The sequence below is a fragment of the Bufo gargarizans genome, chromosome 10 (genome assembly GCF_014858855.1).
Source record: "Bufo gargarizans isolate SCDJY-AF-19 chromosome 10, ASM1485885v1, whole genome shotgun sequence".
Classification (NCBI taxonomy): domain Eukaryota; kingdom Metazoa; phylum Chordata; class Amphibia; order Anura; family Bufonidae; genus Bufo; species Bufo gargarizans.
Window position 1 is genome coordinate 81,758,294 of NC_058089.1, and position 14,498 is coordinate 81,772,791.

General features: G+C 47.9%; 1 protein-coding gene across 1 annotated transcript in view; it reads left to right on the forward strand.

Moving 5' to 3' along the window:
- The window catches only part of BCAR1 (BCAR1 scaffold protein, Cas family member), a 166,999-nt gene that overhangs the window by 122,760 nt on the left and 29,741 nt on the right, over window positions 1-14,498 (forward strand). The window contains exons 3-4 of the mRNA XM_044269843.1: window positions 8,172-8,330; window positions 9,564-9,686. Of these exons, the coding sequence (XP_044125778.1) occupies window positions 8,172-8,330; window positions 9,564-9,686 (282 nt within the window). The remainder of the gene's footprint in view (window positions 1-8,171; window positions 8,331-9,563; window positions 9,687-14,498) is intronic.

A 14,498-nucleotide genomic window follows, 5' to 3' on the forward strand; every position in this document is an offset into this window, starting at 1 on the left:
TAGTAAGGCTGGATGGTAACATAGAAGTGTCCTATGAAGGAATGTTGGATCCATGTTGTACCTGGGATTGGTGCAATCTTCTAATGATATGTGTGTGTCACATCTTGTTGGGCGAGCTATAACATGGATAATGTTGCCAAATAGCATCAGCGAAAGGGTGCGTAAGTTTTGTACCTTTACATTTTATTATTAGTACCTTGAAGAACCTATAATTTTGTAGCCCTGAAATTTCTAGTCTTGGGAAATGATCCAACCAAAGTCATGTAAGGAGAACTCTAAAGGTATTTTCACCCCAGTGCAACATTTGTTTGTCCCCAGTAATGCAGGATAAAGTCACAGGCAGCTTGTGGCCATCTCATGGATTTAGACTATGCATGAATTCTTGCTTTTCCTTGTTTGCTGACATTTTCCCATGACTCAATGCACCATGGAGCCTTCGTTATCATCGGGGGAAGCAGTGGGCTGGTGCTCATCTCTCCTGCAGTAATGCTACGAGATCCATTAAGTATTACATAACACTGATGGAAATTGCCTACAACCCCATTCTCTATGCTCTATCAACCTGAGCAGAGGCCAACTACCATCCCACCCCCCCACCCCATTTACTTTCTTGGACTGTAGTGGGTCTCCAATTTCCAGCCACTTACCTGCAAACCCATCGGCACACCACAGGTTCCTGTTTATGGAGGCTGTTGTAAAATAGCCTGTGTCAAAGAGGTTTTCTGGGTCCTCAGGATAGGCCATCAATATTTGATTGGTGAGGCTCCGCCATCTGGCACACAAACGCCCCCATCATGATTAGCTGTTTGAAAAGGCTGCAGCGCCTCGGTTAGCACCTCATCCGATTCCTAGGCCATGTGATGTCACTTTCATCGGTCACGTGGCCTAGGCGCAAGTCAGTGAATGTGCCTGAGCTGCAGTAGCAAGCACGGTCACTGGACCAGGGACGGTGCTGTCCTTGGTATGTTGGCGCCACAGCCTCTTCAAACAGCTGATCGGCAGGGGTGCACTTAGCCTTTCTGCTGCCTGAGGCAAAAATTGAAACAGTGCCCATCCCCTCCAGCCCTAATCTTTAAGACATACTGTGATATAGTTGAATATAGAAAGATATTCCCACAGACCTGCCACTGCCCCCAATTAACAAGATGGAGAATATGCTTCAATGTAAAGGAGCATTCACACAGCTGTATTTTCAGTCCATATCTGAGCCGCATTTTTTGCAGAGATCAGATGCGGACCCATTAATTTCAAAGGGGCCGCAAAAGTTGCAGACAGCACACCATTTGCTGTCCGTATCCGCATTACGGATAAGGAGAGTACTGTTCTATTAGGGGCCAGGCGTTCCGTTCCACAAAATGCGGTATGCACACTGCCGGTATCCGTGTTTTGTGAAGCGCAAAACATCAAACGGTCGTGTGCATAAGCCCTAAAGCTGTAATAACTCTTGTACACATACGAAATAATGCGTTTGTATAATCTTGTGAGATCTACGTGAAATGTGTTTCCAGGCGGCCTGGCCCGTGTAACCTTTGGTATGGATGACTGCAGTGCCTATGGCTTTCAGTGTAATTAGATGGGTTTGCCATGGTAACCCGAGTGCGGCTGGTGGGAATCGCAGGCTCTTTAGCAATGCACTTTGCCTTTTTCTGGTAACCTAATAAAGACAAGTTATATAATAGAAATGTCCACCTGACAAAGCGATTCACAGGATTCCTGTGCCTCCTGCTAATACCGGGGAGCGGAGAGCATCAGCGCACATTGCTGAAGTCTACAGACCCTAGTTCGGGGTAAGGCTGCCCTTCGTCTGTGTCCCCCTCCCCCGTGATCCTTTTTATGCTCCTGCTATAAATATTTTATGATGCCCTTCCAATAACAGGGTAGAAAAGCTTTGTTTAGAATTGCTAGAAAGCGAGCGGTCGCCTCGCTGCCTTTTTAAGGTAATTTGACCACTAGGCCATTCTCCCAGAATAAGCTCATGACTGAAATAAAAGGCATTCTTCCCTTTGAACCGAGAACATGTAATTCTGCGTGGTGCGCGTAGACGTAAACACAGACGAAGCGAGAGGACGCCTTCGCTTTGTAATGAGAATAGATTGGATTCATTGGTGCTAGTTACTGTAGTTACCTAGTTTACTGAATCTTCATCTCACCCCCAAACCAAAGGAGCTTACAATCTATACCAGGCATGGCCAACCTGTAGTAAAACTACAACTCCCACCATGCCCTGCTGCAGGCGGATAGCGGTAGGCAGTCTGAGCATGCTGGGAGTTGTAGTTTTGCAACAGCTGGAGAGCCTCAGGATGGCGATCTATACAATCTACACCAATACTCTGAAACGGTGAACTTTTAGTGGATTTGAGGTTGCAAGTAAAAGGCTACTTTCACGCTGGCGTTTTGGTGCCTGTTTGCCAAACAGATCCGTCCTGACACACAATGTAAGTCAATGGGGACGGATCCGTTTTCACTGACACAATCTGGCACCATAGAAAACGGATCCGTCCTCCGTTGACTTTCAATGGTGTTCAAGACGGATCCGTTCTGAACGGATGCATGCGGTTGTATTATCTGAACGGATGCGATTGTGCACATCCATGACGGATCCGCACCAAACGCAAGTGTGAGAGTAGCCTTAGACGGACCGTGCTCGCATTTCTTGCAGTTTCAGAAAAATGCCCAGATACCTGAATACTGTCACAAAATTCAAATAATACTCCAAACAATACTGCCATTCAGTGGCCAAATATTGCCGTCGTATGATGCCCAAATTATACCTCCACACAGTATTTAAAGGGGTTGTTCAAACCAGATGTTGATTCAGGGAGACCCAGAATCTGAAGTGGCAGCGTGGGCGGAGAAGGAGCTGGAACCCATAGGCAGGGATCAGGTAAGGGGTCATGCACCTGACCGTATGTATTTTGCGGTCCTCAAAACACAGATCTGCAAAAAATACGGCTGACGTCCATGTACATTCTGTATATTGCGGAACAGCTGGCCCCTAATAGAAAGGTCCTATCCTTGTCCGTAATGCGGACAATAATAGGACATGCTCTATTTTTTTGCAGAATGGACATACGGAAACGGAATGCACACGGAGTAACTTCAGTTTTTTTTGTAGACCCATTGAAATGAATGGTTCTGCATACTGTCCGCAAAAAAACCTGAACGGACACGGAAAGAAAATACGGTTGTGTGCATCAGCCCCATATTTTCGTTCCGCATTTTTGCAGATCCGTTTTTTGCGGACAGCAAAATACATACGGTCGTGTGCATGAGCCCTAAGTATAACACCTGCAGAGGATTCTGTCCAAAAGGCCCCGGGGAGTGAATATTCCCTTTAAAGATTACTACTACCATATAGTACCCAAATACTATCACTGCCATATATTTCCCACACAATACTGTCACTCAATGTCCCCAATAAAACTGCTGTCTAATGTTCAAATAATACCGCCATGCAATGCCTAAATAGTGAGGCATTTAGCGATAAAGTAGCTGGTGTTTTAGGGCTTAAAGGGGTTTTCTGGCTGTTTTATACTGATGACCTATTCTCCAGATAGGTCATCAGCATCTGATTGTTGGGGGTCCGACTCCTGGGACCCTTGAGGATGTAGCATTCCAGTGAGCGCCACAGCCTTCTTACCAAGCACGTACATTGTATAGCGGCTGTGCTTGATCTCATAGCGCTGCCCCAGGCCACGTGACTGATAAACGTGACATCACTGGCCTAGGGTAAGCTTCATGAAGCTTCAGGAGTGTTGCGGACTCCTCAGACAGCTGATTGGCAGGGGTCCCGGTGCGTCAGATCCCCACCGATCAGATACTGATGACCTATCCAGAGGACAGGTCTTCAGCATAGTGCCTCATGCAAATGACCATATCTGTTTAGCGTGTGCCATCTGCATTTTTGTTTGCAGACCCATGGGACTTCAATGGGCCCGTGATCTGCATTTTGCGGACACATCCTATCTCTTTGCAGAACGGGCAAGAGAACATGTGTAAAGCACACACATCTGTCTGCTTTCTACAGCCGTATGTCTGGGTTCAGAACACATCCTATACTTGGCTGCAAAATAGTGAAGTACAGCGCTCGGCTATCTCCGGAACTCCGATAGAAATGAATGGAGGAGCTGCACGCATGTCTGACTAGCCGCTACGGTCATTTCAGGGGGCTGCAGGGGGTGCAGAACCCCCTTCTCATGACCAGTGGTAGGACTCCCACTGATCTAATAGTTATCCCCCATCCTGTAGATAGGGGATAACTTTTACCAACCGATATACCCCTTTAATATAAAAACTGAAAATCAGACACCATATAGTACATAACAATCTCTTTTTAAGAAACTTACAACCAGCCCTGTACCTCACATGGATCCAGAGATCTCCACAGTCATTGGCCCAATTGTTCTGCTAGATTTATTTCAAGCTGGCAGCTCAGGGGTGTGTCCTTTCTCAGGGGTGTGTGTCCTTTCTTAGGGGTGTGTGTCCTTTCTTAGGGGTGTGTGTCCTTTCTCAGGGGTGTGTGTCCTTTCTCAGGGGTGTGTGTCCTTTCTTAGGGGTGTGTGTCCTTTCTCAGCGGGTGTGTCCTTTCTCAGGGGGTGTGTCCTTTCTCAGGGGTGTCTGTCCTTTCTCAGGGGTGTGTGTCCTTTCTCAGGGGGTGTGTCCTTTCTCAGGGGGTGTGTCCTTTCTCAGGGGTGTGTGTCCTTTCTCAGGGGTGTGTGTCCTTTCTCAGGGGTGTGTGTCCTTTCTCAGGGGTGTGTGTCCTTTCTCAGGGGTGTGTGTCCTTTCTCAGGGGTGTGTGTCCTTTCTCAGGGGGTGTGTGTCCTTTCTCAGGGGGTGTGTGTCCTTTCTCAGGGGGTGTGTGTCCTTTCTCAGGGGGTGTGTGTCCTTTCTCAGGGGTGTGTGTCCTTTCTCAGGGGTGTGTGTCCTTTCTCAGGGGTGTGTGTCCTTTCTCAGGGGGTGTGTCCTTTCTCAGGGGTGTGTCCTTTCTCAGGGGTGTGTGTCCTTTCTCAGGGGTGTTTCCTTTCTCAGGGGTGTGTCCTTTCAACTACAGCTAGTGGCAGTTGACGGATGGAACTGAGCATGTGCTGCCATCTCAGACAGCATAACAGAGAAATTAGAAAAAGAACAAACAGCAGGTGGCGCAACACAGACAGATTTCAGTGAATAACTAAAGTGTCTATAATACATTTTAACTTACATGTAATTTCAAAAGAATTCAGATCCAGGTGCTGGTTTGAAAAATTTATTATATTTTTTGTGGGACAACCCCTTTAAGGTTGGAGTCGCAAAAGCACAATGATCCCCTGTGTTACAGCGTAACTTAAACTCTCAGCATCATAGGGATCTCAGCTAAACCCACGGTAAGGCCTCATGCACACGACCGTTGTGTGCATCCGTGGCTGTTGTGCCGTTTTCCGCTTTTTTTCGCGGAGCCATTGACTTTCAATGGGTCCGTGGAAAAATCGGAAAATGCACCGTTTGGCAGCCGAGGCCGTGATCCGTGTATCCTGTCCGTCAAAAAAATATGACCTGTCCTATTTTTATGGCGGACAACGGTTCACGGACCCATTCAAGTCAATGGGTCCGTGAAAGAACACGGATGCACACAAGATTGGCATCCGTGTCCGTGATCCGTGGCCGTAGGTTGCTTTCATACAGACGAATCCGAAGATCCGTCTGTATGAAAGCAAAAGGGGTTAATTGTGCTATCATATCCCCCTGTAAGAGATCAGGGCTGCCAGGCAGCAGGGGGCAGACCCCCCCTCCCCAGTTTGAATATCGTTGGTGGCACAGTGTGCGCCCCCCATCGGGCCCCCCCTTCCTCCCTCTAATGTTAGAAATCGTTGGTGGCACAGTGTGCGCCCACCATCGCCCCCCCTCCCTCCCTCTATTGTAATAAATCGTTGGTGGCACAGTGTGCGCCCACCATCGCCCCCCCTCCCTCCCTCTATTGTAATAAATCGTTGGTGGCACAGTGTGCACCCACCATCGGCCCCCCTCCCTCTATAGCAGTAACAACATTGGTGGCCAGTGTGCGGCCTCCCATCTCCCCCCCCCCCCATCATTGGTGGCAGCGGAGTTCCGATCGGAGTCCCAGTTTAATCGCTGGGGCTCCGATCGGTAACCATGGCAACCAGGAAGCTACTGCAGCCCTGGTTGCCATGGTTACTTAGCAATAGTACAACAGTAGAAGATTCATACTTACCTGCTTGCTGCTGCGATATCTGTGAACGGCCGGGAGCTCCTCCTACTGGTAAGTGACAGTTCTTTAGCAATGCGCCGCACAGACCTTTCACTTACCAGTAGGTGGAGCTCCCGGCCGGACACAGACATCGCAGCAGCAAGCAGGTAACTAGGAGTCTTCTACTATTGTACTATTGCTAAGTAACCATGGCAACCAGGACGCTACTGCAGTCCTGGTTGCCATGGTTACCGATCGGAGCCCCAGCGATTAAACTGGGACTCCGATCGGAACTCCGCTGCCACCAATGATGGGGGGGGGGGAAATGGGAGGCCGCACACTGCCACCAATGTTGTTACTGCTATAGAGGGAGGGGGGCTGATGGTGGGCGCACACTGTGCCACCAACGATTTATTACAATAGAGGGAGGGAGGGGGGGGCGATGGTGGGCGCACACTGTGCCACCAACGATTTATTACAATAGAGGGAGGGAGGGGGGGCGATGGTGGGCGCACACTGTGCCACCAACGATTTATTACAATAGAGGGAGGGAGGGGGGGGGGCGATGGTGGGCGCACACTGTGCCACCAACGATATTCAAACTGGGGAGGGGGGGGGGTCTGCCCCCTGCTGCCTGGCAGCCCTGATCTCTTACAGGGAAATATGATAGTACAATTAACCCCTTTAGGTGCCGCACCTGAAGGGGTTAATTGTGCTATCATATCCCCCTGTAAGAGATCGGGTGCTGCCAGGCAGCAGGGGGCAGTCTTGTACAAAGTTTGTAGTGTATTCTATCTAGAAGCGTCCCCATCACCATGGGAACGCCTCTGTGTTAGAATATACTGTCGGATCTGAGTTTCACGAAGTAGCTCATATCCGACAGTATATTCTAACATAGAGGCGTTCCCATGGTGATGGGGACGCTTCAAGTTAAAATATACCATCGGATTGGAGAAAACTCCAATCCGATGGTATAAAAGAACTCCAGACTTTACATTGAAAGTCAATGGGGACGGATCCGTTTGAAATGGCACCATATTGTGTCAACGTCAAACGGATCCGTCCCCATTGACTTGCATTGTAATTCAGGACGGATCCGTTTGGCTCCGCACGGCCAGGCGGACACCAAAACGACTTTTTTTTCATGTCCGTGGATCCTCCAAAAATCAAGGAAGACCCACGGACGAAAAAACGGTCACGGATCACGGACCTACGGACCCCGTTTTTGCGGACCGTGAAAATAAACTGTCGTGTGCATGAGGCCTTAGGCTGTAACCCTGGGGAGTAAAAAGGAGGATACTGTACATCTGTATTCTGCTCGTGTGAATCCAGCCTTAGGAGTAAACACTACTGTGACCGAGCAATATGGGCTGCAAAGCATCCTAGCAGAGAATCAGACTGACTTATAAACCTGCAGCAGCCATTAAGTAGTTGGGATTTTCACTTGTCATTTGTCTCCATCTAGTGGTAGCAGTGATATTGCAGAATTCATGTCCACCATCACCTTAGCTGTTAGTTATCACCCCAGAGTCCCTCACATACACATTTGTCTTTGAGCTGGCACGTTATTGCCCATGAAAGAATTTGATAAAGAAATATAACATGGAATTTAAACTAACCGTACACATTAAAGAAATGTCCCTCTGATTTTAGAAGGATCTGCCCCCAATCTAACGATGGTGTATGACAGCAGCCTGACAACTGTATTTGGGGTAAACAAGGATCGGGCATGTTGAATTTCCACATCTCCGATTCCTGGTTCCTACAGGAGAAAAGGTTTGTTAGAGGTGTTTATATCCCTATTCCACTGGGGTGTCTGGTAGCCGCCCCCCAACTACGACACATAGGATCATGAACAGGTCATCAAACTAGAAATCATTGTACTGAGGCTCTTGTAACACCCGAGGGAAGAGTTTACTTACAAGGCATTAATATTCTGAGACCCTTGACTTATGAGGTTATATAATTTGATGTGATCTTCTTTCCCCAGGTGGTTCTTCCGACCAGAAAAGGACAAGTCTACGTATATGAGTCACCCAAGCCCGAACAACAGGATGAGTATGACATTCCTCGACATCTCCTTCCTGCCGGACCACAGGAGATCTACGATGTCCCCACCAGGTGTCTAGTGAATAACTACAGTCCAGAGGTTTGTAATATCATCATATCGAAACGAGAAGACTTTACTCCTACGAGATGAAATAGTTTGTGAACCAATATATGAATTACATGTAATTAAAGGGGTTATGGCAGGATGGCATTGTATTGGAAATGACAATCTCTTCCTAAGGCCTCTTGCACACGACTGTATGTATTTTGCGGTCCGCAAAAAATACGGATGGCATCCATGTACATTCCGTATTTTGCAGAGTGGAGCAGCTGGCCCCTGATAGAACAGTACTATCCTTGTCCGTAATGCGGACAATAATAGGACATGTTCTATTTTCTTGCGGAACAGAAATACGGACATACGGAAACGGAATGCACACGGAGTAACTTCAGTTTTTTTGCAGACCCATTGAATTGAATGATTCCGTATACGGTCCGCAAAAAAAACAGAACGGAATCAAAATACGGTCGTGTGCAGGAGGCCTAAGGGCATAGTTGTAGTTCCGTGAATAACCCGCATCTACAGGTTTTCTCCTTTTGACCAAACTCAGGCCTCGTTCACATTTCCTTTTTTTTTCAGACAAGAGCTATCCGCATTTTTCATGGACAGTACACGCACCCATTGATTGAAATGTGTTTGTTCACACATCAGTGGGGTTAAGGCCCCACTGATGTGTGAATACACTGGTATGATCTATACCAGTGTATTACTGTACTGTGCCGGCAGCAGGGAGCGCACGGCGTCATAGCAACCAGTGACGCCGTGCGCTCCTGCTCTCAGGAGGGATCCAGGCCGCGGTTCCACGGCCCGCACACGGCTGTGAAACACGGCCGTGTGCATGGGGCCTTACTGGAAAAATCACGGAAAATTTCACTACTGTGGACCAAACACACCCATTGAAGTCTATGGGTCTGTGAAAAATCACTGACACAACACGGATGGGTCCTGTTAGTGTTTCACGGTGCCTTGGTAGGAGATGCTCTAAAAATGTATTTTCAGCCCAGCAGTGCCCGTAGAATACGGATGACACATGGAGGGCAAAAAAGGAACACATGGACCAAACACGGATCCTCCAAGGACATCTTCCCAGATGACACATAGACAGATCTTCCATAAACATCATACAGACACAGAAATGTGAACGAGGCCTCACATAACTTACATCAAACCACGTAGCTCTTCCAGTGGGAAATTTGATAAATGTGACATTTGCTTTTGGGATCCTTAGGTGCTCTACATCATTGGGGTGAACTAACTTTTGGTCTTGCGCAGGTGTACGACATTCCACCGATGGCAGTAAAAGGTCCTGTCAGCAGAGAACAAACCCAAGAGATTTATGACATCCCTCCCAGCGTGGAGAAAAACCTCCCGGACCACCTGCCGTCTCATTTAATGGTAAGAGTGGAAAGCCTCCATTCCAAGGATACGGGATTTGGACTTTTATTAGAATGTGATTTTATTAGTATTAGTTCTAATTCCACTTCTTTATGTTCATTAATTCTCCTCTTTCGCATAAAGTGTTCTGCGGGGCTCCAAGTGCGGTATGCCAATTGTGTGAGGGCAGGGGGATACTTGGTGCCCGGGCTGAGTACAGCAGAGTGCGGAGGAGCGGGAGCGTACGAGGCAGGAGCGGGGGGTAGGGCCACAGAACGTGCGGCCGCTTCTTAGAACGGGATACATTAGGGATGGAGGAAGAGGGGAGACTAGGGCTCAGGCAACAGGGTGGGCGCCAACAGATGAGGAAGCTGGTGGGGCAGAAGGGGGCTCCTGAAACCCAGCCAGCAAGCGGGGACAAGAACCCAGGTCCTTCCGCTTGAAGCCTGCAGAAATGTCAGCACAAACAGCCCTCTCATCGGCCATACCTACAGCAGGGAAAATTCCTGGTGAAGGTGCCGGTAAAAAGAGGCAGAAATGAGGTAAGCCCTCCTATTTATTAACTCTAGGAGAGGGGCAGGAGTAACTGCAGTGTCCCACTCGTGTAAGTGGGTACTGCAAAGTTGTTATATTATATGTTATATCATCCTGTATTGCACCCTTATGTGAAATCCTTGTTAACAGGCTGATAGGTGCACTACACATATTCCACCACTAGATGGCTATGAGCTGTGCGCTGCGATTGGCCAGCGCTGCAGCAAGGGACACGCCTCATACAAAAAATCAGTCCAGTACAACAGAGGGAGCTGCAGACACCGGAGCCTATACCGGGCGAATGGAGCGGCGCCCAGACATACTAGTAAGTGCAGGGGGACCCCCGGGCGCCGCTCTGCCCACTGATATAGTTCGTTTTTAGTTTGTACACTAGTGAAAGGTCCTCTTTAAGGACCTTTAGATTCCAGGTGAAGGATTTATTAGCTTCCGGCAGCCACACCATTAATAAGCTGGAGAAAAAGGACCAGATTCAGGACGAACTACCAGTGAGTACACAATCTCCTACTATAGCCTGAGATATAGCCACATATACAGCCTGTTACCTGGATTTACCACATCCAACCTCCATATTCATAAGAGACTGTTTATATCTGGATGTAAATTGCTGTCAAGACTCTGTTTACAGTAAAGTTCTTAGTTGGATTCGAACCCTGTCTCCTTCTTCCATCTCCATACTACAACCACTCTCATCATTTTGCACCACCAAGGTGCTGGCGTCACGTCCCCTAATTCAGGGGCCCAGCCACACAAGCACCCAGAAAATCCATCGACCATCAAGGGCACCTCGATCACCACCTGGCCAGTGTCCCCTGTAATAGAGTGTGCCCCGGAGAATTTGGTGCTGTTCTCCCCTTCACTGCAGCCCAGCCCAGGGAGGCATCTGCTAGCCGTGAGTACGGATGAACTGTTGCGACTGTCGGCCCACCGTGAACCTCACACGTTCTCCCCTGTGGACCGGCACGCTGCATAATAAAATTGGCGTCACGAACAGGATTACAAATCCTTTGTGCCTTATGTGAATGAGCCCCATTTGTTTGACCGTTTTATTGGGCTAAATAACTGTTCAAACTACTTGAAAAGTGCATAAATGTGTTGTGCCAGTAGTCTACTTTAAAATCACACTGTTAAAACTGGTGAAATCGCAGATTTTTGTGTCACTAAAACTGCTTGCTGTGACTGAATTGACTTTTTCCTTGCACCCAAAATGGCCGCCTGAGGTAAATTTTTAATTACTGCTGCGCCATCACTCTGCAAAACGCCCTTCTTAGTGGGAAAATTGAGTGCCACCCCTATATGCAAAATAACTTGGACGGCCCCTTACACCTCCATTGTAGTGATCCGGGAAGGCCGACCCTGTATTCAAAACACTGCGCCGCCTCTTCTGTCTGTCAGAGGCACTGGAGGGAGGAGCCGCGCGCAAGAGGGGAGCTTGACGTGTATACGCACGCCTGAAAAAGCGCAAGACTTGGCGTGTAACCAAGCAGAAGGAAAGGGAAGGCGAATACTAGCCATCCTCCACGGAATCTATATATCATAGTGCTCTAACTCACCCGCAAACTTGAGTACCTACCAGGTACCTGAAGTAGTGCTATTAGAAGAGATTAACTCTAGTCGGGACTGTTTGGAATACAAGCTACCCTACCAAGCACCCTATTCAGCCAGCACAGCGATTATTAAAGGGCCATACACCCACAAAATAAAGGTGGTCCATAGCAACGCAACATAACAAGAGTGTAAAGCCGTGTTTAACCTACATTTTATTGAGCACCTGCCGTTACTATGTCGGTACAGGAAGATAATGTGCAGCCTGACCCCAACAGGTCCCCCGCAGTAGCCGCAACCGATCCTAAGGTATCACCAGCCGCTGCAGCACCGAGTATGATGCCTTTAACAATGCCTTACTACTTTAGGGCACCCTGGTTCTTGCTGTATTCAGGTTGTACCCTGTGTCAGTAGAGCAACAAATAGAAATTCTTATTGTGCAATTGGAAGGAGCTGCCCTCAGAAGTGAAATCCTGGGCAAGCTCAAAGAGGAAAACGCTGGAGCAGATATTTGAATAACTCTACCCTACTTTTGAACCTAAGACTGTGTCAGAGGTCAAGATGAGGTTCTTTAGCAAGAAACAGCAATTTGGTGACTCACTCAGAGACTTTGCATTATCATTGCAGGAAGCCCTCAGTGCTGTTGTACAAGTAGATCCCCTTGAGGCAGAAAACCAAGATAAGACACGTAAAGAACAACTTATTGAAGGTGTTAGTACAGAAGCCTTAAAGAGTCAGTTAAGGATGTTAGCTGCTCAGCACCCAAGTTCTACTTTCCTAGACTTCAAAGAGTTAGCCATCAGTATTCTAGGAAAAAACCCACAATCAGAGCCTACTAGGTTTGCTGAAATATCTACGGATAAGCCAGTTGCATCTCCAAAATGTTATTCTATAGTCAGTCAAGCAACCCAAGCTCCAGTTCCTGATGCAGTTGCTGAATTGACAGAGCAAGTCAACTTCCTGACCAAAAGTCTGGAGAAAGTATGTCAAAAACTAGAACAGTGGGAAAAACCCTTAGTGCTGGAGGATGAGACACCATTATCAAGGAAGCTTTTCCCTCCTGATTATGAAGAGACGTATTACAGAAATTCTGGTGGACGCCCTCCTGACCGCTTTAGTGCTCGGAGGCGACTCACTTGCACATACTGTCACAAGCCAGGCCATACAGAAATTATGTGCTGGCAGTTAAAAGGGCAACCCTCGAGGCCAAAGACCACCCCTCGGGAGGTAAACCAGTAGGTCCAGAAGATCCCCGCTGGATGCACAGATATGTAGGATCCCGTCCAGAAGTGGTTCTCTGAATAAATGAGATTCTCTTTGTTGCCTTATTGGACACCGGGTCTCAAGTCACAACTATTCAACAGACTGCATTTGAGAAATAGTGGGACCAGAACCAGTTGACACAACCACCATAATCCTGGCTGAGTCTTATAGCCAGCAACTGCAAACCCGTGCCAGTGCATGGTTATTGGGAGCTAACTCTCCTAGTGGGAGGAAATACACTACCCCAACAAGGTATCATTGTTGTGCAGGTCAGGGAAGACAACAACCCTCCGGTAGTCCTAGGAATGAACGTCCTTAGGAACTGTTATACTGATATGCTTGAAGCTTTGCAAAAATCTATGACTACCGCCACACCTGCTTCCAAAAAGGGCATACAACAGACTATTCATGTGTTAAGTGCACAAAACAAAAATGCTAATGAGAAAGGAGAGATTTGCTGTGCCCGCATCCGAGGTAACCAACCAGTAATCCTTAAACCAAATACTGAAACACTCCTATGGACCGGCGCGCTGCATAATAAAATTGGCGTCACGAATTGTGCACATAAACACCCCTGCGGGCTAAACCATTACGCAGCCCTGCAGGAAGACATTAATTGTTTAACCCCTGAGCTACCAACACAGTCTCTGCAGTCAAAAACGCCTTTGCTATGCGCTGGGGAGTTCACTCTGAGAATACTTTCCTGTCTCCGGACATCATAGTTTAGATTGACACACTGGACTTTTCCCACAGAGTATATTAGGCTACTGGATTGCTGGATAGGGTCATGCAGCCAGACCCCATTGACTATAATGGGATCTGGCAGGGATTTGTCTGGTTTCTGGCATGAGAACCGGGTTTTCAGCCGGACCAAAACGGTGCATGTACTGTTTTCTGTCGGGCCAAAACGCGGCCCTCATGCCGGAAACTGACTGTATCCCTGCCAGATCCCATTATAGTCAATAGGCTCCAGCAGTAAACGGCAATATCCGGCTAGGCCGGATCCTCCGATTCCTTTACCACAGATGTTAAACGATCCTAGGTCAGAGTCTACTGATATAAACTCTGGACATAAAAGGGGTTTGTCCATTAGCTTCATATTGATGGTCTGTCTTGAGGATTAGCCCATCAATATCTGACTGGTGGGGGTCCGCCCCTGCACCCTCACTGATCAGTTGTTTAGTAGTAGCTCCAGTGCTGGAAATAGATGCTGGAACTAAACAGCTCCCTCTACTGTGAAGTGGACAGAGCTGGTTACTGCACCCCCACTGCAGAGAATGGGAGCAGAACTACTATAACCAGCATCATCCACTGCACAGTGAACAGATCTGCATAGTTCTGGCGCCTGAGCGGCGAGGTTGCGGGGTGTCAGACTTGATCAGATATTGATGGCCTAACCTGAAGATGGGTCATCAGTAGAGTTGGCCATACACACATTAGATATATGTCAGTGAAATCCATGGATTTCATAGG